Source organism: Hemitrygon akajei, chromosome 9 (assembly GCF_048418815.1).
Source record: "Hemitrygon akajei chromosome 9, sHemAka1.3, whole genome shotgun sequence".
NCBI lineage: Eukaryota > Metazoa > Chordata > Chondrichthyes > Myliobatiformes > Dasyatidae > Hemitrygon > Hemitrygon akajei.
Window position 1 is genome coordinate 98,549,177 of NC_133132.1, and position 27,177 is coordinate 98,576,353.

At 47.3% G+C, this 27,177-nt stretch overlaps 1 protein-coding gene across 2 annotated transcripts in view; it reads right to left on the reverse strand.

The window, feature by feature from the left end:
• Positions 1 to 926: 926 nt before the first annotated feature.
• The window catches only part of LOC140733373 (solute carrier family 35 member F3-like), a 36,182-nt gene continuing 9,931 nt past the window's right edge, over positions 927 to 27,177 (reverse strand). The window contains exons 2-7 of one of the 2 annotated variants that reach the window (XM_073056623.1): positions 19,084 to 19,489; positions 12,467 to 12,686; positions 10,189 to 10,314; positions 9,194 to 9,374; positions 7,591 to 7,680; positions 927 to 3,411 (exon numbers count right to left, since the gene is read on the reverse strand). In XM_073056623.1, coding sequence (XP_072912724.1) covers positions 3,158 to 3,411; positions 7,591 to 7,680; positions 9,194 to 9,374; positions 10,189 to 10,314; positions 12,467 to 12,686; positions 19,084 to 19,489 — 1,277 coding nt within the window. In that variant the 3' untranslated portion in view covers positions 927 to 3,157. Of the gene's footprint in view, positions 3,412 to 7,590; positions 7,681 to 9,193; positions 9,387 to 10,188; positions 10,315 to 12,466; positions 12,687 to 19,083; positions 19,490 to 27,177 lie in introns of both variants that reach the window. The other variant, XM_073056622.1, reaches the window with a different exon arrangement.

Here is a 27,177-nt window from a genome sequence, read left to right on the forward strand (position 1 = left end):
GGGAAAAATCAGAGGGAGGTGATGGGCAGGTGAAGAGAAGGGGCAAGATGGAGCACCTCAGACTGAGTATGAGGTGTTGCTCCTTCAGTCTGAGTGTGGCCTCATTGTGGCAGTAGCAGAGGCCATGGACCAACATGTTGTAATGGGAATGGGAAGTCAAATTGAAATCAGTGGCCATCAGGCTATCTACCTTTTGTGGCGGACAGAGCAAATCTATTTTGGGTCTCAGCGATGTAGAGGAGGCCATACTGGGAGCACCAGGTACAGTAGATGTCCCTGACAGACTTGCCTCACCCAAAAGGACTGCTTGGGACCCTGTGGTGAAGGAGAAGGCACAGGGGCTGGTGTAGCACCTGTTCTGTATGCAGAGATAAGTGCCAGGAGGGATATCAGTGGGGAGGTTAGTGAAGAAGTCACTGGAAATCTGGGGAAAAACTGGAAGTGCTGGAAGAACTCAGCAGGTCAGGCAGCATCTATGGAGGGGAAAGTTCTGGGTCAAGACCCTTCATCTGGACTGGACTCGAGAAGGTTTGAAGAAGTTAGTGATTCAAGGTTAGTGAAGAAATTGCTGCTGCTCTCTTTGGCCAGGAGTCTGGTGGGGTATTTGCAAGCACTAGGAGCAAATTGACTATTGGAGGGATGATGCACGTGAGGACAGGAAATCAGGTGATGAAGCCTCCAGGAAGATGTCCATGCAGAGCTGGCAACCCTCAGGGCTGCAGAATGGTGCTGGCAGTGAAGATCTTGCGGTTCTGATGTTGTACACCTGAAAGCCATGCTTTATTCTCCAGTGACCAGCAGATTTTTCTTTAAAAAACACACACACACATTCTGACACAGTTAGTACTATGAAGAGACATGCAAGCAATACCTAAAAGTGTTTCGGCTTGGCTACCAGTAGAAAATTCAGACGGGAGAGACGTCGGTATTCGGGCGTCAGTTCAAACATAGTAGCCCCCATTGTATTTAATCCAAAGTTTTGATTCACAATTTAAAATATAAAAAGCGCGTTGCATATCAACAGGATGCCGGAGGAGGGTCGGTTAGACTGGTGGGCAGATTCCTCTGCAGCTGGGAGATTGAGAGTTTGGGCCCATCCAGGGGAAATTTGTGTCCTCAGCCCATTCTGCCAGTGTTGGCTGCTGGGTAATGTTGGGGACGCTGACCTCAGGGTTTGACTGCACCTTGGTTTAACACATAACATAACGTAAACACAAAATTCTGCAGATGCTGGAAATCCAGTGTAGTACACATGAAATGCTGGAGGAACTCATCAGGCCAGGCAGCATCTATAGAGAGGAATAAAGGAGGAGTTGATTTTTCAGACTGAGTCCTGATGAAGGGTCTCAGCCTGACACATTGACTCATTATTCCTCTCCTTAGATGCTGCCTGATGTGCTGAGGGTTCCTCCAGCATTTTGTGTGTGTTACTTTGGCCACTCTCAAGACCAGGTCCGCAATGCACCCCAACTTAAAATCAATTTTGGACAGTAAATTGCCATTCAAGGTTGGGTAGAGGGGCAGGGGTGGGCAAGTGGAGGAGGCAGAGTGGGTAGGGCAGGGCAAGGGGGCAGGAGGTGGAGGAGGAGGAGGGCGGACTGACCACCAGCCACGACATCTTCCGGATTCTCACGCAGCTAACTCTTGAAGACACAGTGGAGTCGCCATCTCACAGCTTCACAGGTTCAATCCTGACCTCTGGTGCTGTCTGTGTGGAGTCCGCATGTTCTCCCTGTGAGTACGTGACTCTCCCCCCCCCCCCCCCACACACACACAACCCCGAAAGGTGACTGGGTCGGTGGGTTAATTGGCTGATGTAAATTGCCTCCAGTGTGTAGGTGAGTGAGAGGTTGAATCTGGAGGGAATGCAAAGGGAATAAAATTAATGTGTTTAGCACAGCCACAGTGGGCTGAAGGGCTTGTGTCTGTGCTGTATGACTCCTTGGCAATGGGTGTGACCCCTTTAATTAACTGCCTTGCACAGGACAGTAGCTGCGAGCAGCCCGCACGCACAAGACAGCAGATGTGTATGTCAGTGGGTCTGGGTGGGAACGGGAACAAGAAACCCGGCAGGACACTGCCCACCTGCTGTCACGGGTCACGGTCCGAGGGGGCTGTACGTGGGGTGACACGGTAGTGTAGCGGTCAGCTGAACACTTTACAGCGCCAATGCTTGGTGTTCATTTCCCACCGCTCTCTGTAAGGAGTTTATACGTTCTCCCCGTCACCTCTGGCTGCTCTGGTTCCTCGCACACTCCAAGGATGGCCAAGTTAGTGAGTTGTGGGTGTGACAGAAGCATGGTGATACTTGTGGGCTGCCCCCAGCACCTTCTCAGGCTGCGTTGGCCGTTGACACAAACGACTCCTTTCACTGTGTTTTGACGTACATGTGACAAATAAAGTGAATCTTCCTCTGCCCGATAGAGCGGCCCAGAACACAGACATCTCTGCATGCATGGGTCTTCAGACTGCAGGTCTTCTGAGTGGAGACTTGGAATGTGAAGACCCATGCAGACCTCAATGGGAATGCTGACCCGAGCCCTTTTAATTAAGCACCGCCAGGTAAACGTCATCACACATGCAGCATCTGGGGACTGGAGTAGGAAGGAGAACAAAAAGCAATGGAGGGATGTTGCAAGCGATGGACGTCAGCATCTCACTGAGTGAACCCAGGTTGTGGTGCCACCAGGGCAAGAGGAGGGGTCGGACACGAAGGCAAGCAGCTTCTCAACTGTGTGAGGCGTCACCCAGAGGTCAACAGCAAACCGCCTGCCCACTGCGACACCAAGTGCCAGTGCCCAGAAGGCAGGGGTGCACAGTAGAACCGGTACCCTCTCGATACCGTGGCCAAATGTTGTGAGGCGCGGGTTACAGCTGATGCCCTCTCAACACTGCACTTGAATAGCGAGGTGTATCGGGCAGGGTGGAACACCCCCACCCTCAGACCAATCTCCACCACAAAGCCAATACCCTGCTCAATGAAATACCATCTTGCTCCGGCAGTCGGTGATGAATACACGCTCATCGGTGGTACACAGACACACAACGTGTCTTTAGAAATATCCAGTAAGAAATAGGCACCCATATGTAACATGAGCTGTCTGTATCTTCCCGCCTTTTACCACAAAAAGTTTCCTCTGAAATGGTTGCCGTGCCACTAGAAGGAATGCGAGAAGCTGGCGGCTGACGTCCGGGACGCCTTGCTCCTTCGGCTCTGACCCACAAAGCCCGGATCTGACCGCTCCTCCGCCGGCTCCTCCTTCTTGCTGATTCGGAGGCGGCTGATGAGGCTGGCGGCCAGCCGGTCCCACTCCTCGGGCAGCAGGAGCAGCAGGAAGCCCAGGCAGATGATCAGCACGGCCACCACCCTCACGCCATTGAAGATGATGTCGCTGGTGTAGGCGTCCACCACTGGCGACGGAGAGAGAGAGGAGAAGCAGCTTTAGTGTGTGGCGGGAGTCCCGATCGCCCTGCTCTAACCCACTGTCCAGAGAAAGTACGGGGGGTGACGATGGCAGCCCAATCAGACATTGAAGATCAGGTCCAGCTTTGCTCTGACAGACCCCCTGCCTTTCTAAAACAACACCCTAGCTCAGCCCCACCCCCCCCCATGTAGATGCACCACCGTCCCTTTCCCTCAGCTCCTCCACCTCCTCAGGGTCTCGGCATCCTCCTCCCCAATCTGGGCCAGTTCAGCAATCCCCCTTCTGTTCCTGCAGTATGCCTGCCTCTCCAACCAAATTCACCCCCACTGCCCTCCTGGGCCGTGACCTCACCACTGGGTCATTCGTACCCAGATATCTTCCCCCCGCCCCTCCTTTTACTGAGTAGCAACTTTACCCCTGCCCTCAGGAGCCACTGCTTCCTCTTGCCTGGCTGTCTCCTGGCACCATGATCGTACAGCTATGCATTCCGTCTCCACAGACCAACATCTGCCCACACCTCCTCCTCCTCACCTGACCTGGCCTAGCCTCTACTGAAGTGGAGTGCCCGAGTGCTGGTGTGGAATGGACTCATTGGGCTGGAGAGTTCTATGCTGCATTGATCTATAGCTCCATGTATATCCCCTTCAGGAGGAAAATACGGTCAATCCTAATTAATATTTGGACCATGGTCACCACAAACAATCATTCCCCATCACTCACTACAGAGGCAGCTCTCTGAGGGGTAAGTCATAATACATAGGAGCAAAATAATGCCATTTAGTCCATCAAGTCTGCTTTGCATTCCACCATGACTGATTTATTATCCCTCTTGACCCCATTCTCCTGCCTTCTCCCTATAATCTTTGATGCTCTTACTAATCAAGAACCTATCAATGTTCGCTTTAAATATACCCAGTGACCTGGCCTCCACAACTGTCTGTAGCAATGAATTCCAAAGATTCACCACCCTCTGACTAAAGGTGTTCCTCCACATCTCTGTTTTAAAGAGATCTCCTTCTATTCTGAGGCTGGACCCTCTGGTCCTGGACTCTCCCACTAGAGGAAATATCCTCTCCATATCCACTCTGTCTAGGACTTTCAATATTCCATACATTTCATTGAGCCCCCCCCCCCTCATTCTTTTAAACCCCAATGAGTACCGGCCCAGAGCAATCAAACACTTGTCATACATTAACCCTTTCATTCCTGGGATCATTCTTGTAAAGCTCCTCTCACCCTCTCCAATGCCAACACATCCTTTCTTAGATAAGTGGCCCAAAACTGCTCATAGTAGTCAAATAACCAGTGCCTCATAAAGCCTCAGCTATTATTTTCTAGTCACTCAAAATGAATGCTAACATCGTGTTTGTCTTTCTTACCACCGACTCAACCTGCAAGTTAACTTTTAGGGAATTCTGCACGAGGACTCCCAAGTCCCTTTGCACTTCTGATTCATGAATTTGCTCCCAGTTAGAAAATAATCTACACCTTTATTTCTTCCATCAAAACACAAGACTATACAATTCCTTACACTTTATTCCATCTGCCACTTCTTTGCCCATTGTCCTAATCTGTTTAAGCCTCCATTCTTCCTCAACACTACCTGCCATTCCACCTATCTTTGTATCGTCTGCAAATTTGGCCACAAAGCCACTAATTCAGTCATCCATTGGGTGCTGGTCTTTTTTTTCTTTAATTGGGTTCTTTCAGGTTTCTTGGTGTGTGGCTACCTGTAAGTAAAAAATCTCAAGGTTGTATAATTTATCTATTCTTTGATTAGAAATGCACTTTGAATCCTGGAATCAAATCATTAACATACAATGTGAAAAAAGTGGTCCTAGCACCAACTCCTGCTGAACACCACTAGTCAGAAAAGGCCCCCATTATTTCCACACTTTGCCTCCTGCCTGTCAGCCAATCTTCTATCCATGCTAGTATCTTTCCTGTAATACCTTGGGCTCTTATGTTGTTAGGCACCCTTGTTGTGGCATCTTGTCAAAGGCCTTCTGAAAATCAAAGTAAACAACATCCACTAACTCTCTTTGTCTCTCCTGCTTGTTATTTCCTCAAAGAATCCTAACAGATTTGTCAGGTAAGATTCCCCCTTAAGGAAACTATGCTGACTTTGAATTATTTTATAATGCGCCTCCAAGTACCCCAAAACCTCATCCTTAGTATTGGCCTCCAACGTCTTCCTAACCACTGAGGTCAGGATAACTGGTCTATAATTTCCTTCCTTCTGCCTCCCTCCCTTCTTAAAGAATGGGGTGACATTAGCAAATTTTCAGTCCTCCAGAACCATTCCAGAATCTAGTGATTCTTGAAAAATCTCTACTAATGCCTCCACAATCTCTTCAGCTACCTCCTGGGTGTCTATCTGGTCTACCTTCAGATCTTTCGGGTTCCCAAGCACTTTCTCCTTAGTAATGGCAACTACGCTCACTTCTGCCCCCAGTACTCAAATTTCTGACATTCTGCTGGTATGTTTCACAGTGAAGACTGACACAAAAAAATTACTGAGTTCATCCGCCATTTCTTTATCCCCTATTACTAGCTCTCTAGCATCATTTTACAGTGGTCCAATATCCACACTTGCCTCTCATTTACTCTTTATATAATTGAAAAACTCTTTTGGTATTCTCTTTTATATTATTGGCTGGCTTACCTTAACCCTTTCTCCTTATTGCCCTTTTACTTGCCTTCTGTTGGTTCTGAAGGTACCCAATAAAGAATTCACTGAGTGTACGGTATATGGTGAATAAAGTTGATCTTTGATCTTGACCTGAACCTCGTATACAGTGCATGGGTCCCCAACCCTTAATGCTGTTAGCCAACAAAGTCTAGGCAGAACATTTGAAAACATTCAGCTTCTGGGGGGGTGGATCCAGATGCCACACCACTGCCCTTTGTAAAGGCTGAACCACACAATCTCATTTCTAAGATTCTGGTCCTCCAGTCTGGGTCCCTCCTCTGCCAGAGAGAGTGATCCCTTCCCATCCATCCTCATGGATTTCTTAACCATTCTGATGTCTTGATAACACCTTTTGTACTGAAGGGGCTCTAGGCCTGTCCTCTACGACACTCTGAGACTTAATGAGTCCTACAGCACAGAAACGGGCTCTTCAGGTTATCTAGTACATGCCAACCTGATTTTCTGCCTAGTGCCATCGACCTACACCTGGACCATATCCTTCCCATCTGTGTCCCTATCCAGAGTTGAAATGTTACAACTGAACCTGCATCCACCACTTGTGCGGGCAACTTGTTCCACACTCACACCACCCTCTGAGTGAAGAAGTTCCCCTCCATGTTCACCTTTCACCCTCAACCTCTCGTTCTAGTCTCATCCAACCTGAAGGGAAAAAACCTGCTAGCGTTTACCTATCTATACATTCTATAATTTTCTATAGCTCTATAAGATCTCCCCTCATTCTCCTGCACTCCAGAGAATAAAGTCTTAACCTATTCAACCTCTCCCTGGGACTCATGTCCTGGCAGCACCCTCACAAATTTTCTCCGCACTCTTTCAAGCTTATTGGTATCTTTCCTGTAGGTAGGTGACCAGAACTGCACACGATGCTCCAAATTCAGCCTCATCAGCATTTTGTACAACTTCAAAATAACATTCCAACTCCTTTCCTCAGTGTCCTGATTTATGAAGGACAATGTACCAAAAGCTCTCTTTATCTAACAGTGAAGCCACTTTCAAGGAATTATGGATCTATATTCCCATATCCCTGTCTTCTACCACACACTCCTCAGTGCCCAACCATTCACTGTGTACTCCCAAAAAGCAACACCTTACACTTGTCTGCGTTAAGCGCCTTCTGCCATTTTTCACTAATAGAAGAATCTCGGCAGCTTTAATCACCTGGTACTATTGACAAGCTTTAAATGGTATCTAATCCTGGAAACCCCTGTTGACACAAAATATCTATCCCTGTCCTCGTCCTTGTTGTTCCTTTAAACTCCATCTGCCACAATATGACCCATCCTGACCTGAAAACATTCTCCCTGCTTCCTCTATCACAACCCCTCTTAGCATTAAGCACTTTTGATAGTGTTTTTTGACAGCGGGCCTGGGAGAACACTTGTACCCAGAACCTGCAGCTTTCTTGCTTATTGCTGCAGCCCAGGGAAAGAGCCAAAGAGAAAAACCTCTTACCAGCGTTTACAGGAACACTGAGGACCACTCCCACGGATATCAGTGTTGGAGAAGTGACGGCAATCCCGAAATTCATCAGGATGGTAAAGGCTGGAAAGATGGACACAGAAACCATGACATTAAAGGGAAGAAATGCATCTCCCCGTCCAACCTCAGCACATCCCGATGTGCCTTAAGGCCAGCGAGGTACTGATGAGCATAAGAGGGCTCATAATAGAGACAGGGAAAACCGTAGGTATCAGGCTGGATGAGGCTTTATTTCTGTATCGGGGTATTAAAATTTGTTGAGGATCATTATAACCAGAAAAGCGTGAAGTGGTTCATTTTGGAAGGTGGAACTTGGAGGCAGAGTATAGGGTTAATGGCAGGATTCTTAGTGGTGTGGAGGAGCAGGGGGATCTTGGGGTCCACGTCCATAGATCCTTCAGAGTTGGTGCACGTTGATAGGATTGTTACGAAGGCATATCACGTGTCAGCATTCATTAATTGTGAGATTCAGTTCAAGAGCCACAACGTAATGTTGTGGATCTATAAAACCCTGGTTATATCACACTTGGAATATTGTGTTCAGTTCTGGTCGCCTCATTAACAGGAAGGATATGGAAGCTTTAGAATGGGTGCAGAAGAGATTTACCAGGATGCTGCCTGACTAGAGATAGGTTGGGTGAGCTAGCGCTTTTCTCTCTGAAGCAAATGAAGGAAGATGAGCGGTGAGTTGATAAAGGTGTACAAGATGACAAGAAGAATAGGTAGATGGACTGCCAGAAACCTTTTCCCAGGGTGGAAATGGCCAATACAAGACAGCAGAAGTTTAAGGTGATCAGAGGAAAGTATGGAGGGGTGTGAGATGTAAGTGGTGGGTACGTCAAACACCCTGACAAAGATGGTGGTAGAGACAGATACATTAGGGACATTTAAGAAACTGTCATGTGGATGATAGAAAAATGGAGGACTCTGTGGGAGGGAAGGGTTGGATTGATCTTGGAGTAGGTTAAAAGGATGGCCAACTTGCAGGCTGCCCCAGCACATCTTTGAGTTGTGTTGGTTCTTAATGTAAACAATGCATTTCACTGTCCGTTTCAATGTACATGTGATTAATAAATCTGAATGTGAACCCAACTCTCCTACTCCCATTGGGCAGAAGTTATAAAATCTTGAAAGCATGTACCACTAGGCTCAGGAAAAGTCTCTGTCCCACCATTATCAGACTCTTGAACAGACCTCTTGTATGGTAGCATGGACTCTCCACCTCGTTATGGTCTTGCACTTTATTGTCTACCTGCACTGTATATTCTTGGTAGTTTTTACACTTCATTCTGCATTGTTTCACCTTGTTCTAGCTCAAAGCAGTGTGCAATGATCTGCTCTGTAGGAACAGTGTGCAAGACGAGCGTTTCACCGTGTCTCAGTACAGTAATAGACCAACAGCAAACTCGGTGCCATTACTCCTCCATCCACGTTCAACCACACCACAGCCAGTTTGGATTCCTAGAGGCCAGTGAGGTCACTGGGGGAAGAGGGTCTCAGGAGGAGGTGCAGAGTCTGGGTGGAGGGGAGGGAATGCAGACACCGAAACAGTTAGAGGAAACACTTTGCAACTTACAAAGCAGAAGAATTGCTATCCCACACAGCTTCTCCCAGGGAATGAGGCTAAAGGAGGTCCAGTACTCGATACCGGTGAAGTAAAGAGCCATGGGAACGCAGATAATAAAGGTGACGTTGAACAGGCCGAGCACCGTTAGGAATAAGGCAGCTTCACCGTATTTGGCACTGCCCAGCAACATCTTAAACAAGATCTGGGAAGAAGGAGAAAGCTGCATTACCTACAGGCTCAGCAAGTTCAGGTTGTTTAACAGCCAACGCAGCACAGAATTTTACAAAAATATATTAATTATAAGCTCAAGCTACTACAGTACTATAGTATAATCACATCTGTTGATCATTTATCAGTCGTTTGCACACTGGCTGTTTGTCAGTGTCGTTTGTGTATAGTTTGTCCTTGATTCTACTGTCTTTCTTTGTTCAACTGTAAATGCATGCCAGGTAATGAATGTGAGGTAGTATATGGTGACGTCGATGTACTCAGATAATAAATTTACTGTGAGTTTTGGTGTGTTGTGATCATTTTGCAACGTCAAAGTTGAAGTTGCGTTTGTTGCCGTGTGCTGAGGTGCAATGAAAAACTTACTTGCAGTGACATCACAGGCACAGAGCATCGGGTAAGCAGCATTCACAAAAGAAACATAAGTTAAAACATAAATTAAACACAATTTTTACAAGGAAAAACACAAATAGAAGCAAAAGAATTTAATTTCAATGCAAAGTGAAGCTAACAGTGCTGTTGAGGTGTTGCATTAGGGTTGTGCCGGGCAGTTCATGCACTGAATGGTTGAAAGGAAGTAGCTATTCTTGAAACTGGTGCTGTGGAACTTCAAGGTTCTGTACGTCCTACCCGAGGGTGGTCGCAAGAAGAAGGCACGGTCCGGATGGTGGTGAATTTTGACGATGGATCTTGCCATCTTGAGGAGGCCTCTCATGTAAATACTACTAAAGGGTTAATCCCTTGCCAGGTTGGGGTGCTCTTGCTGAGGCTCTCACCTTGTAGAGGGCCGACATGGAGGCTGACGCCACAACGAGCGTAATTCCGATGACAGAGTGGCTATGGAAACCGTCGGCGTAAGTGATCATCACAATGCCAGCGATGGCAAGAATGGCAGCCACTATCTGGTGAGGAGAGATGGAGGCTCGGTTAGTCAAAGAGCACTACAGCACAGAAACAGGCTCCATGCCCATCTAGACTGTGCTGGTCTAGTCGTCTGCCTAAACCCATCTTCCTGCAGCCGAACTATATCCCTCCAATCTCATCTAAATGTTACATTTGAACCTGAGTCTCACTTCTGCTGGCAGCTCGTTCGACACTTAAATGATGTTCCCGCTTTTAAATATTTTACCTTTCACCTTAAACCCATGACCTCTAGTTCTAATCTCACCAACCTGAAGGGTGAAAAGCCTGCTTGTATTCACTCCATCTATATCTCTCATAATTCTGTATGCTTCTATAAAATCTTCCCTCATTCTCTTAAGTTCCAGTGAAAAAAGTCCTAAACTATTCAACCTCTCCCTATTATTCAGGTCCTATAACTAAGAAAGGATGTGCTGGCATCCTAGAGGTTCCAGAGGAGGTTTATGAGAATTATCCCAGGAATAAAAGGGTTAATGTGTGAGAAATGCTTGAAGCCTCTAGGCCCGCTCTAGCTGGAGTTCGGAAGAATGAATGGGAATCTTGTTGAAACCTAGCGGATACTGAAAGGCCTAGATAGAGTGGATGTTTCCAATAGTGGGGGAGTCTAGAAACAGTGGGCATGGCCTAGAATAGAAGGGTGTTTCATTAGAACAGAGACGAGGAGGAATTTCTTTAGCCAGAGGTGGTGAGTCTGTGGAATTCATTGCCACAAACGGCTGTGGAGGCCACGTCCTTGGGTATGTTTAAAACTGAGGTTGACAGGTACTTGGTCAGCCAGGGCTTTAAAGGCTAAGAGGAGAATGCAGGAGAATGAGATTAAGAGGGAAAATAATGGCCATGGTGAGCCCTGGGGTCGTAGGTCACGGCTGAAGAAAGTTCGTCGGCCAGTGAAGAGTCAAGTCAGGAGCAGTTCCTCTGGATAACAGCCCTGCCTCCAAGGCAAAGGTTGTACGTTATGAAAACCAGAGATTTTGCAGATACTGGAAATCCTGAGCAATACACACAAAATCCTGGAGGAACTCAGCAGGAGAGAGCAGCTCATATCCCTCCATAGATGCTGCTTGACTCTACAAGTTTACTTTTATTTAGAGCAGGGGGTCCACGGCATAAAAAAGGTCTTAGAGACTTAGAGACACTTCGCAGAGCAGGCCTTTCCTGTCCTTCGAGCCAAGCTGTCCAGCAACACACAGATTTAACTCTAGCCTACCCACCAGACAATTCACAATAACAAATTAACCTGCTCACCGGCACGCCGTTGGACTATGGGACAAAACTGGAGGAAACACACATGCGCATAGGAAGGAGCTTACAAACTTGCTTACGGAGGATGCTGGATTTGAACTCCCAATTCCAACGCTCCTGGCTGTAACAGCATCGCGCTAACCACTACTCTACCGTGACGCCCCAACATGTTGCAGGTTAATGCCAGGAAAGTTCCCATCAAGGAGGTGCTCCTCTGTCACTGTTAATGTTCACTCTCGTCTCACGCGGTGTGGGACGGGACAGGAACACCCTTCACGCAGTGTGGGACGGGAACGTATAGACAGACAATGGTGGTGCTATTCCCAGGCTCTGTCTCCATGCAGTCACACTGTCCTCAGTCAGTCTCAGGTTATCTCATTCATCAATCAGCACAGAAAGAGGCCATTCAGCTCTCTCTATCTGTGCTGACCTTCAGGCACCCATTTAGACTAACCTTACACAAATCCAGTCTTGAATTGACACCAGCTTCCCCAAAACTAGCTGGATTTATCTCAGCCAATTAGCAGAACAATCATGTCAGGGGCTATTTACCACAGCCAATTAAACCCATCTCCTTCATCCGGGAGGGGGTATTTACCACAGTCTGTGTACCCACCAACCCAGTCGTTGGGGTGTGGTTTCCTGTGGGGTCACAGGAAGAATGTTCAGACTCCGCCCATGGCAATGTGCCTGGGGATCGAACCTGAGTCTCTGGCGCCATAGGGCAGAGATTCTACCAGCTATGTCACTGTGCCACCACTGAGCAGGAGGACAAACTGCCTGCCCTCACACGCCGAGGGCTCCTACCTGTTGTAAAGCGCTCCCTTCTGCCCCTAGTCTGTGTCGTAAGGCGCTCCTTGTACAAAGTGTTAAGCAGGACGCATGACTCACCCGGACCCCCATGAACTTGTCCCGTAGGACAATCCATGACAGCAGAAAGACAAAGGCCTTGTTACAGCAGAAGAGAGCAGAGGCATCCGTGACACTTATCTTCTTCAGGGCCAGTAGGTATAGGTAATGGGTTAGAGTCCACAGGACGCAGAAGGGGGCGGCCCTGGTGAAGAATATTTTGATGGTTAAGCCGTCATCCCCATAGAACCTGCAGCATTCCCTGCCGGGGAGAAGGACGAGAGTTAGTAACGCCTCGCAGCGATGGCGACCCATGTTTAATTCCTGCCTCTGTCTCTGCCTTCTCCTCGTGACCGTGTAGATTTCCTCTGGGTGCTCCAGTTTCCTCCCACGTTCCAAAGACGTTTAGTTTAGGGTTAGTGAGCTGTGGGTATGCTATGTTGGCCCATGGAACTGCACTGTGTTATGCCCCTCCACTCCCACCACAAGACCATAAGATATTGCAGCAGAATTAGGCCATTCAGCTAAGTCTGCTCTGCCAATCGATCTTGGCTGAATTATTTTCCCTCTCAACCCCATTCTTCTGCCTTCTCCCCTTTACAAATGCCTTTACAAATCAGGAACCTATCAAACTCCACTTTAAGTTTGTAAGTTTGATGTCAGTGGTGGGTAAATTAATGGAAAGTATTCTTAGAGATGGGGTATATAATTATCTGGATAGACAGGGTCTGATTAGGAACAGTCAACATGGATTTGTGCGTGGAAGGTCATGTTTAACAAATCTTACTGAATTTTTTGAAGAGGTTACTAGGAAAGTTGACGAGGGTAAAGCAGTGGATGTTGTCTATATGGACTTCAGTAAGGCCTTTGACAAGGTTCCGCACAGAAGGTTAGTTAGGAAGGTTCAATCGTTAGGTATTAATATTGAAATAGTAAAATGGATTCAACAGTGTCTGGATGGGAGATGCCAGAGAGTAGTGGTGGATAACTGTTTGTCAGGTTGGAGGCCAGTGACTAGTGGTGTGCCTCAGGGATCTGTACTGGGTCCAATGTTGTTTGTCATATACATTAATGATCTGGATGATGGGGAGGTAAATTGGATTAGTAAGTATGCAGATGATACTAAGATAGGTAGCGTTGTGGATAATGAAGTAGGTTTTCAAAGTTTGCAGAGAGATTTAGGCCAGTTAGAAGAGTGGGCTGAAAGATGGCAGGTGGAGTTTAATGCTGATAAGTGTGAGGTGCTACATTTTGGTAGGAATAATCCAAATAGGACATACATGGTAAATGGTAGGGCATTGAAGAATGCAGTAGAACAGAGTGATCTAGGAATAATGGTGCATAGTTCCCTGAAGGTGGAATCTCATGTGCATAGGGTGGTGAAGAAAGCTTTTGGTATGCTGGCCTTTATAAATCAGGGCATTGAATATAGGAGTTGGGATGTAATGTTAAAATTGTACAAGGCATTGGTAAGGCTGAATGTGGAGTATTGTGTACAGTTCTGGTCACTGAATTATAGGAAAGATGTCAACAAGATAGAGAGAGTACAGAGAAGATTTACTAGAATGTTACCTGGGTTTCAGCACCTAAGTTACAGAGAAAGGTTGAACAAGTTAGGTCTTTATTCTTTGGAGCGTAGAAGGTTGAGGGGGGACTTGATAGAGGTATTTAAAATTATGAGGGGGATAGATACAGTTGACGTTGATAGGCTTTTTCCATTGAGAGTAGGGGAGATTCAAACAAGAGGACATGAGTTGAGAGTTAGGGGGCAAAAGTTTAGGGGTAACACGAGGGGGAATTTCTTTACTCAGAGAGTGGCAGCTGTGTGGTACGAGCTTCCAGTAGAAGTGGTAAAGGCAGGTTCGATATTGTCATTTGAAGTAAAATTGGATAGGTATATGGACAGGAAAGGAATGGAGGGTTATGGGCTGACTGCAGGTCGGTGGGACTAGGTGAGAGTAAGCGTTCGGCACGGACTAGAAGGGCCGAGATGACCTGTTTCCGTGCTGTAATTGTTATATGGTTATATAAATATTCCCAATGACTTGCCTATAGCAATGAATTCCACAGATTTATCACCCTCTGACTACAAAATTCCTTCCCATCTCTGTTCTAAATGGATGCCCTTCTATTCTGAGGACTCCTCCACTATTAGAAACATCCTCTGCATGTTCACTCTATATAGGACTTTCAAGATTCCGTGCTTTCAATGAGATCCTTCCTCATTCTTCTAAACTCCAGATAGTACTGACTCAGAGCCATCAAACGCTCCTCAAACATTAACCCTTTCAGTCCTGGGATCATTCTTGTGAACCACCTCCTCTGGAACCTCTCTGATGCCAGCACATCCTTTCTTACATATGGAGTCTAAAACTGTGCACAGTATTCCAAATGTGGCCAATACCTCTGTTGCTGAGCTTGAGTCTGCACACTGGCTGCTCAGGTACAATATCTCTTAAAACCACAGACTGGGAGCCCTCACATTCCAGGAGAGTTCTTCACTCCTCACTGGAAGATGGACTGAATTTTTCACAGCAGTGAATTCAGATTGGAATTGATACTGAATGATAGGGGTGTGCTAACAGTCGTCAGTCGTGCCCAAGATGTTATGAACACATACACAGGTAGAGTTAACACCCAAGTTATGAGGCACAACTCAAGAAACCCAGCTTTGAAAGCAAGGATGTAATGCTGAGGCTTTATAAGGCATTGTTCAAAGCGCACTTGGAGCATCATGAGCAGCTTTGGGCCCCTTATCTAATAAAGGCTGTGCTGACGTTGGAGAGGATCCAGAGGAGATTCACAAGACTTATCCCAGGAATGAAAGCGTTTACATATGAGGAGTGTCTGATGGCTGTGGACCTGGGCTCGCTGGAGTTTAGAAGAATTGGGGTGGGGGGAGGGGAATCTTGTTGATATCTTCCAAATATTGAAAGACCTAAATAGAGTGGACATAGAGAGGATGTTTCTAATAGCAAGAGAAGCTAGGACCAGAGGGCACAGCTTCAGAATAGAAGGATATCCATTTGCCACAGGGATGAAGAGGAATGTTTCTTAGCGAGAGGGTGGTAAGACTGTGGAAATCTTTGCTACAGGTGTCCACAGAGGCCAAGTCACTGTTTCAATTTAATGTGGAGGTTGACAGTTCTTGGTTAGTAAGGACATTAAAGGTTGTGAAGGGAAGGCAGAGGAAGGGGGTTGAGCGAGAAAATCAATTAGCTATAATTGAATGGCAGAGACGACTCGATGGGCTGAATAGCCTGACTCTTCTCCTATGTTTTGTTGACTTATCGAGCTGTCAGTGAGAATTCTGTACTCCTTCCCAAATTCTCCCTGTCCCTCCCAACAACATGAGGGTTTCTGTGTTCAATAGCTGTAAATTGCTCCTGTTTTGTGGGTTGGGTTGGGTTGGAAGGAAGAGGTGCCTGAAAATCAGAGGAATTGATAGGGGTGGTAGACAAGGGAAGAGATTAATGTCAGGGGCAAACAAAGAATGGAAGTGCTGAAAGGCCTATCTGTACACCAAATCACTCAATGATTCTGATGCCCACTCACTCACTGATTCTAATACCCAGCCAATGATTCTGATGCCCACTCACTCACTGATTCTAATACCCAGCCAATGATTCTGATGCCCACTCACTCACTGATTCTAATACCCAGCCAATGATTCTAATGCCCACTCACTCACTGATTCTAATACCCAGCCAATGATTCTAATGCCCACTCACTCACTTATTCTAATATCCAATCACTCAATGATTCTAATATCCACTCACTCACTGATTCTAATATCCAATCACTCAATGATTCTAATATACAGTCACCAAATGATTCTAATATCCAATCACTCACTGATTCTAATATCCAATCACTCAATGATTCTAATATCCACTCACTCACTGATTCTAATATCCAATCACTCAATGATTCTAATATACAGTCACTCAATGATTCTAATATCCAATCACTCAATGATTCTAATACCCACTCACTCAAAGATTCTGATGCCCACTCACTCAATGATTCTGATGCCCACTCACTCAATGATTCTGATGCCCACTCACTCAAAGATTCTGATGCCCACTCACTCAATGATTCTGATGCCCACTCACTCACTGATTCTAATATCCAATCACTCAATGATTCTAATAAACAGTCACTCAATGATTCTAATATCCAATCACTCAATGATTCTAATACCCACTCACTCAAAGATTCTGATGCCCACTTACTCAATGATTCTGATGCCCACTCACTCAAAGATTCTGATGCCATCACTCAATGATTCCGATGCCCACTCACACAATGATTCTGATGCCCACTCACTCAAAGATTCTGATGCCAACTCACTCAAAGATTCTGATGCCCACTCACTCAAAGATTCTGATGCCCACTCACACAATGATTCTAATATCCAATCACTCAAAGATTCTGATGCCCACTCACTCAAAGATTCTGATGCCATCACACAAAGATTCTGATGCCATCACTCAAAGATTCTGATGCCCACTCACTCAATGATTCTGATGCCATCACTCAATGATTCTAATACCCACTCACTCAAAGATTCTGATGCCATCACTCAATGATTCTGATGCCATCACTCAAAGATTCTGATACCATCACTCAATGATTCTGATGCCATCACTCAAAGATTCTGATGCCATCACTCAATGATTCTGATGCCATCACTCAAAAGATTCTGATGCCCACTCACTCAAAGATTCTGATGCCATCACTCAATGATTCTGATGCCATCACTCAATGATTCTGATGCCATCACTCAAAGATTCTGATGCCCACTCACTCAAAGATTCTGATGCCATCACTCAATGATTCTGATGCCATCACTCAAAGATTCTGATGCCCACTCACTCAATGATTCTGATGCCACCACTCAATGATTCTGATGCCCACTCAAAGATTCTGATGCCATCACTCAATGATTCTAATACCCACTCACTCAAAGATTCTGATGCCATCACTCAAAGATTCTGATGTCCACTCACTCAAAGATTCTGATGCCCACTCACTCAATGATTCTGATGCCCACTCACTCAATGATTCTCATACCCACTTACTCAATGATTCTAATACCCACTCACTCAAAGATTCTGATGCCATCACTCAATGATTCTGCTGCCCACTCACTCAAAGATTCTGATGCCATCACTCAATGATTCTGATGCCCACTCACTCAAAGATTCTGATGCCATCACTCAATGATTCTGATGCCCACTCACTCAAAGATTCTGATGCCATCACTCAATGATTCTGATGCCCACTCACTCAAAGTTTCTGATGCCCACTCACACGATTCTAATATCCAATCACTCAATGATTCTGATGCCCACTCACTCAAAGATTCTAATACCCACTCACTCAAAGATTCTGATGCCCACTCACTCAAAGATTCTGATGCCCACTCACACGATTCTAATATCCAATCACTCAAAGATTCTGATGCCATCACTCAATGATTCTGATGCCATCACTCAATGATTCTGATGCCCACTCACTCAGATTCTGATGCCATCACTCAATGATTCTGATGCCCACTCACACGATTCTAATATCCAATCACTCAATGATTCTGATGCCCACTCACTCAAAGATTCTAATACCCACTCACTCAAAGATTCTGATGCCCACTCACTCAAAGATTCTGATGCCCACTCACACGATTCTAATATCCAATCACTCAAAGATTCTGATGCCATCACTCAATGATTCTGATGCCATCACTCAATGATTCTGATGCCCACTCACTCAGATTCTGATGCCATCACTCAATGATTCTGATGCCCACTCACACGATTCTAATATCCAATCACTCAAAGATTCTGATGCCATCACTCAATGATTCTGATGCCCACTCACTCAGATTCTGATGCCATCACTCAATGATTCTGATGCCCACTCACACGATTCTAATATCCAATCACTCAAAGATTCTGATGCCCACTCACTCAAAGATTCTGATGCCATCACTCAATGATTCTAATGCCCACTCACTCAATGATTCTAATGCCCACTCACTCAATGATTCCAATGCCCAATCACTCAATGATTCTAATCCCCCATCAGTCAATGATATAATACACAATCATTCAATGAGTGTTTCTGTTGGCTCAGAGCTGAGGAGGTTCAGTTTGTAGATAATGAAATTGCCCTGGGATATACAATGGCCAGGCACGTTAACTCTGACGGCAGTACTGAGAAGCATGAGCAGCCTGCAGGGTCAGAGAAACCACAGGTTGCTGCTCCTGCAGTGCCACTGCTGTCAGGTGGACCTATCTGAGCCTCCTCCGGGAGACAAGGGTCTCCCTCTCTAAGGATGCTAGTGTGGGGCTCCATCTCTCTAGCTGAGCAAAGTGCCATCTCCATCTCTCCACCCTGACAGTCCCAGCACAGAGCTCCGTCTCCTTACTCCCAACAGCCCTAATGCAGAGCTCCATCTCTCTACCCTGACAGTCCCAGCACAGAGCTCCGTCTCCTTACTCCAACAGCCCTAATGCAGAGCTCCTACTCTCCACCCGAGCACAACTTCCTCACCCCATGAGGGACGCAGTACAGAGCTCCATCTCTCCACCCTGACAGCCCCAGCACAGAGCTCCGTCTCCCTGCACCGTGGACCCCGGCATGGAGCTCCCCACCTGAATTGTTGCAGAGGTGTCTGCTTCTCCTCGGCGCTCCAGGCGTGTCCGATGTAGTAGAGCGGGAAGAAGAGGAGGTTCCAGGTGGCGGCGAACCAGGTGACGGCGAAAGGTGCATCAAAGGACCGGAAGGTGATCTTGGCCAGCTGGCTGGTGCCCGCCCAGGACGAGCAGACACTCAGGAACACCGCCCAGCCCCACAAGGCCTGCTTCAGCCGGGCAACAGAGAAACCTCGCAGGTACCGGCAGCAGGCTGGGCCGCTCCTCCACCATCGGCTCCTCCTCCCTCCTCTGGCTTCCTCCTGCGTCTCCACCTCCGTCCGGACTGAGCTGCCCCCTGCCTTGCTCGCCTCCGCTCGCACTGAGCCACTCCCGGCCTTGCTCGCCTCCTCTGGTTTTTCATCTGCTGTAAGGGGAGTGGGGGGGGGGGGGGGGGGGGGAAGGGGTCGAAGGTCAGTCCAGATCCCAAATGTCGATCAGTAACAAACCCTGGGCGACTGTCCTGGGAAGAGACAGACACCACTGACATTTCTACAATTCTCTGGGATACCCCATCAGGAACCCCATTAATAAATTACAGGGGAAGAATTAGGCCATTCAGCCCATTGAGTCAGCTCTGTCATTCAATCATGGCTGATTTTTTTCAGCCCGATTCTCCCATCTTCTCCCCATAGTCCTTAAATCCCTTACCAATCAGGAACCTATCAATCTCTGCTTTAAATACACCCAATGACTTGACCTCCATCATCCTCGGTGGCAATGAAATTCCGTCTAATCTCTTCTAAAGGGACCTCTCTTTATTCTGAGGCTGTGCCTTTAGATCCTAGACTCTCCCATCTAGGAAACATCCTCTCAATGTCCATTCTACCAGGCCTATCATATTGGACTGGTTTCAATGAGATCCTCCATCACGTACGGACCCAAGGACACCAAACGTTCCTCGTGTGTTAATGAGCATAGTGAACTCTGGTTTTAAATTCCACGCTGGATATTTAAGCAGGTCACCAACACTTGCACGATCCTCAGCCAAAACATTTCACCATTAATAACCAACAACCACGTATTCCCAAATTCCCCAAGGATAGACCAGGATTTCAACTTCCCTAATACAGACTGGGACGTCTTTCGTCAAAGAAGTTCAGACAGGGTAGAATACGTTAGGGATACTGGAGTGAGTCCAGCTAGAGTGTGGGCTACACTGCACCTGGTGTTGAGTAATGAGCCTGATCTTTCGCTGGGAACATCTGTGATTGAGATAACTTAAGACAGCTGTACATACGGATAAGTATGGACCTTATGGGAGAGTGTTAAATTGAAGCAGGGCAAATTGCAAGAGTATTAAGCAGGACCTAGGGAGAGTTAACTAGGAAAAGCTGTTTTGGGTTAAGTCAATTTCTGCCACGTGAAAGGTGTTTAGAGACCAACTTGCACAGGGTAAAGGACAGGTAGGTTCCAGTATGGCAAAGTCATGAAACTTTGGATTATGGCAATTTAGTCAAGAAGCAAAAGGTAAGGTTTAGTACACAAGAGATACTGCTGATGCTGGAAATCTTGAGTAACACACATAAAATGCTGGAGGAACTCAGCAAGTCAGGCAATGTCTATGGAGGGGAAAAAAGAGTCGACGTTTTGGGATGATACCCTTCATCATTCCTGGAAAGGAAGGGGGAAGAAGGTGAGGAGAGGGGAAGGAGTACAAGCCAGAAGGAGATAGGCGAGGGGAAAGTAGGAGTGGGGGGGGGGGATGAAATAAGAAGCTGGGAGGTGACATGTGGAGGAAGTAAAGGGCTGAGAAAGGAATCTGAGAGGAGAGGTCAGTTGACCTTGGGAGAAAGGAAAGGAGGAGGTGCACCAGAGAGATGCGATGGGCAGTTGAGGAGAAGATAAGGGGTGAGAAGGGAGTCAGAGTGGTGAATGGAAAAGAGAGGGGCGAGTAATAGCGGACAGCTAGAGAAATTGATGTCCGTACTGTCAGGTTGGAGACTACCCAGATGGAATATGAAGATTACTGGGGGTGGTGGAGTCACCACACAGGTCACAGGGAGTGCGGGTTCACACAACACAAGACTGGGAAGTGCGGATTCGTACAATGTGGGACGGGGGAATCAAAATCAGGTTTATTATCACTGGCATGTGGTGTGAAATTTGTTAACTTAGCAGCAGCAGTTCAATGTAATACATAATCTAACAGGGAGAGAAAAATAATAATAATAATAATAAATAAAAAACATAATAATAAATGAACAAGTAAATCAATTACATATATTGAATAGATTTTTTAAAATGTGCAAAAACAGAAATGCTGTATACAGTATTAAAAAAGTGAGGTAGTGTTCATGGGTTCAATGTCCATTTAGGAATCAGATGGCAGAAGGGAAGAAGCTGTTCCTGAATCGCTGAGTGTGTACCTTCAGGCTTCTGTACCTCCTACCTGATATTAACAATGAGAAAAGGGCATGCCCTGGGTGCTGGAGGTCCTTAATAATGGATGTTGCCTTTCTGAGATACCGCTCCCTGAAGATAACCTGGGTACTTTGTAGGCTAGTAACCAAGATGGAGCTGACTAGATTTACAACCTTCTGCAGCTTCTCTCAGTCCTGTGCAGTAGCCCCTCCATACCAGATAGTGATGTAGCCTGTCAGAATGCTCTCCACGGTACAACTATAGAAGTTTTGAGTGTATTTGTTGACATACAAAATCTCTTCAAACTCCTAATGAAGTACAGTCACTGTCTTGCCTTCTTTATAACTACATCAATATGTTGGGACCAGGTTAGATCCTTAGAGATCTTGACACCCAGGAACATGAAGCTGCTCACTTTCTCCACTTCCGATCCCTCTATGAGGATTGGTATGTGTTCCTTCGTCTTACCCTTCCTGAAGTCCACACTCAGTTCTTTTGTCTTGCTGATGTTAAGCGCCGGTTGTTGCTGCGGTACCACTCCACTAGTTGGTATATCTCACTCCTGTACGCCCTCTCGTCACCACCTGAGATTCTCCCAACAATGGTTGTATCGTCAGCAAATTTTCAGATGGTATTGGAGCTATGCCTAGCCACACAGTCATGTGTATGTAGAGAGTAGAGCAGTGGGCTAAGCGCTAAGTACAGAGTAATACAACACAGGATGGGGAGTGCAGATTTGTACAATGTGGGAGAGCAGATTCACAAGACACAGGGGAGGGACAGTATGGATCCACACAACACAAAAGAGGAGAGTGTGGATTCCCACAACACAGGACAGAGGGACTGTAGATTCACACAACACAGGACAGGGGGAGTGTGGATTCACACAACACAGGACAGGGGGTGTGTGGATTCACACAACACAGGACAGGGAGATTGGGGATTCACACAACACAGGACAGGGGGAGTGTGGATTCACTCAACACAGGACGGGGGAGTGTGGATTCACACAACACAGGACAGGGAGATTGGGGATTCACACAACACAGGACAGGGAGATTGGGGATTCACACAACACAGGACAGGGGGACTGTAGATTCACACAACACAGGACAGGGAGTTTGTAGATACACACAACACAGGACAGGCGGACTGTGGATTCACACAACACAGGACAGGGGGATTGTAGATTCACACCACACAGGACAGGGAGATTGTAGATTCACACAACACACGACAGGGAGATTGGGGATTCACACAACACAGGACAGGGAGTTTGTAGATTCACACAACACAGGACAGGCGGACTGTGGATTCACACAACACAGGACAGGGGGATTGTAGATTCACACCACACAGGACAGGGAGATTGTAGATTCACACAACACAGGACAGGGAGATTGAGGATTCACACAACACAGGACAGGGGGACTGTAGATTCACACAACACAGGACAGGCGGACTGTGGATTCACACAACACAGGACAGGTGGAGTGTGGATTCACACAACACACGACAGGGAGATTGTAGATTCACACAACACAGGACAGGGGGATTGTAGATTCACACAACACAGGACAGGGAGATTGGGGAGTCACACAACACAGGACAGGGGGATTGTCGATTCACACAACACAGGACAGGGGGACTGTAGATTCACACAACACAGGACAGGTGGAGTGTGGATTCACACAACACACGACAGGGAGATTGAGGATTCACACAACACAGGACAGGCGGATTGTAGATTCACACAACACACGACAGGGAGATTGAGGATTCACACAACACAGGACAGCGGGAGTGTGGATTTACACAACACAGGACAGGGGGACTGTAGATTCACATAACACAGGACAGGCGGACTGTGGATTCACACAACACAGGACAGGTGGAGTGTGGATTCACACAACACACGATAGGGAGATTGGGGATTCACACAACACAGGACAGGGGGATTGTAGATTCACACAACACACGATAGGGAGATTGGGGATTCACACAACACAGGACAGGGAGATTGGGGATTCACACAACACAGGACAGGGGGAGTGTGGATTCACTCAACACAGGACAGGGGGAGTGTGGATTCACACAACACAGGACAGGGGGTGTGTGGATTCACACAACACAGGACAGGGAGATTGGGGATTCACACAACACAGGACAGGGGGAGTGTGGATTCACTCAACACAGGACGGGGGAGTGTGGATTCACACAACACAGGACAGGGAGATTGGGGATTCACACAACACAGGACAGGGGGAGTGTGGATTCACACAACACAGGACAGGGAGATTGGGGATTCACACAACACAGGACAGGGGGAGTGCGGATTCACACAACACAGGACAGGGGGTTTGTAGATTCACACAACACAGGACAGGGGGACTGTAGATTCACACAACACAGGACAGGGAGTTTGTAGATTCACACAACACAGGACAGGCGGACTGTGGATTCACACAACACAGGACAGGGGGAGTGTGGATTCACACAACACAGGACAGGGGGACTGTAGATTCACACAACACAGGACAGGGGGATTGTGGATTCACACAACACAGGACAGGGGGACTGTAGATTCACACCACACAGGACAGGGGGATTGTGGATTCACACAACACAGGACAGGGGGACTGTAGATTCACACCACACAGGACAGGGAGATTGTAGATTCACACAACACAGGACAGGGAGATTGAGGATTCACACAACACAGGACAGGGGGACTGTAGATTCACACAACACAGGACAGGCGGACTGTGGATTCACACAACACAGGACAGGTGGAGTGTGGATTCACACAACACACGACAGGGAGATTGTAGATTCACACAACACAGGACAGGGGGATTGTAGATTCACACAACACAGGACAGGGAGATTGGGGAGTCACACAACACAGGACAGGGGGATTGTCGATTCACACAACACAGGACAGGGGGACTGTAGATTCACATAACACAGGACAGGCGGACTGTGGATTCACACAACACAGGACAGGGAGATTGTCGATTCACACAACACAGGACAGGCGGACTGTAGATTCACATAACACAGGACAGGCGGAGTGTGGATTCACACAACACAGGACAGGTGGAGTGTGGATTCACACAACACACGACAGGGAGATTGGGGATTCACACAACACAGGACAGGGGGTTTGTGGATTCACACAACACAGGACAGGGGGATTGTAGATTCACACAACACAGGACAGGGGGACTGTAGATTCACACAACACAGGACAGGGGGACTGTAGATTCACACAACACAGGACAGGGGGTTTGTAGATTCACACAACACAGGACAGGGGAATTGTGGATTCACACAACACAGGACAGGGGGATTGTAGATTCACACAACACAGGACAGGGGGACTGTAGATTCACACAACACAGGACAGGGGGATGGTCGATTCACACAACACAGGACAGGGGGACTGTAGATTCACACCACACAGGACAGGGAGATTGTAGATTCACACAACACAGGACAGGGGAGTGTGGATTCACACAACACAGGACAGGGGGATTGTAGATTCACACAACACAGGACAGGGAGATTGGGGAGTCACACAACACAGGACAGGGGGATTGTCGATTCACACAACACAGGACAGGGGGACTGTAGATTCACACAACACAGGACAGGGGGATTGTCGATTCACACAACACAGGGCAGGGGGATTGTAGATTCACACAACACAGGACAGGAGGTTTGTAGATTCACACAACACAGGACAGGGGGATTGTGGATTCACACAACACAGGACAGGGAGATTGAGGATTCACACAACACAGGACAGGGGGACTGTAGATTCACACAACACAGGACAGGGAGATTGAGGATTCACACAACACAGGACAGGGGGATTGTGGATTCACACAACACAGGACAGGGAGATTGAGGATTCACACAACACAGGACAGGGGGACTGTAGATTCACACAACACAGGACAGGGGGACTGTAGATTCACACAACACACGACAGGGAGATTGGGGATTCACACAACACAGGACAGGGGGACTGTAGATTCACATAACACAGGACAGGCGGACTGTGGATTCACAGAACACAGGACAGGTGGAGTGTGGATTCACACAACACACGACAGGGAGATTGGGGATTCACACAACACAGGACAGGGGGAGTGTGGATTCACACAACACAGGACAGGGGGATTGTAGATTCACACAACACAGGACAGGGGGATTGTGGATTCACACAACACAGGACAGGGGGATTGTAGATTCACACAACACAGGACGGGGGACTGTAGATTCACATAACATAGGACAGGGGGATTGTAGATTCACACAACACAGGACAGGGGGATTGTAGATTCACACAACACAGGACAGGGGGACTGTAGATTCACACAACACAGGACAGGGGGATTGTAGATTCACACAACACAGGACAGGGAGATTGTAGATTCACACAACACAGGACAGGGGGACTGTAGATTCACACAACACAGGACAGGGGGATTGTAGATTCACACAACACAGGACAGGGGGAGTGTGGATTTACACAACACAGGACAGGGGGATTGTAGATTCACACAACACAGGACAGGGAGATTGTAGATTCACACAACACAGGACAGGGGGACTGTAGATTCACACAACACAGGACAGGGGGATTGTAGATTCACACAACACAGGACAGGGGGAGTGTGGATTTACACAACACAGGACAGGGGGATTGTAGATTCACACAACACAGGACAGGGGGTTTGTAGATTCACACAACACAGGACAGGGGGATTGTGGATTCACACAACACAGGACAGGGAGATTGAGGATTCACACAACACAGGACAGGGGGACTGTAGATTCACACAACACAGGACAGGGAGATTGAGGATTCACACAACACAGGACAGGGGGACTGTAGATTCACACAACACAGGACAGGGGGACTGTGGATTCACACAACACAGGACAGGGGGATTGTCGATTCACACAACACAGGACAGGAGGACTGTAGATTCACACAACACAGGACAGGGGGATTGTAGATTCACACAACACAGGACAGGGGGACTGTGGATTCACACAACACAGGACAGGCTGACTGTGGATTCACACAACACAGGACAGGGGGACTGTGGATTCACACAACACAGGACAGGGGGACTGTGGATTCACACAACACAGGACAGGCTGACTGTGGATTCACACAACACAGGACAGGGGGACTGTAGATTCACACAACACAGGACAGGGGGACTGTGGATTCACACAACACAGGACAGGGGGACTGTGGATTCACACAACACAGGACAGGCTGACTGTGGATTCACACAACACAGGACAGGGGGACTGTAGATTCACACAACACAGGACAGGCTGACTGTAGATTCACACAACACAGGACAGGGGGACTGTAGATTCACACAACACAGGACAGGGGGACTGTAGATTCACACAACACAGGACAGGGGGATTGAGGATTCACACAACACAGGACAGGGGGAGTGTGGATTCACACAACACAGGACAGGGGGACTGTAGATTCACACAACACAGGACAGGGGTTTGTAGATTCACACAACACAGGACAGGGGGAGTTTGGATTCACACAACACAGGACAGGGGGACTGTAGATTCACACAACACAGGACAGGGGTTTGTAGATTCACACAACACAGGACGGGGGAGTGTGGATTCACACAACAC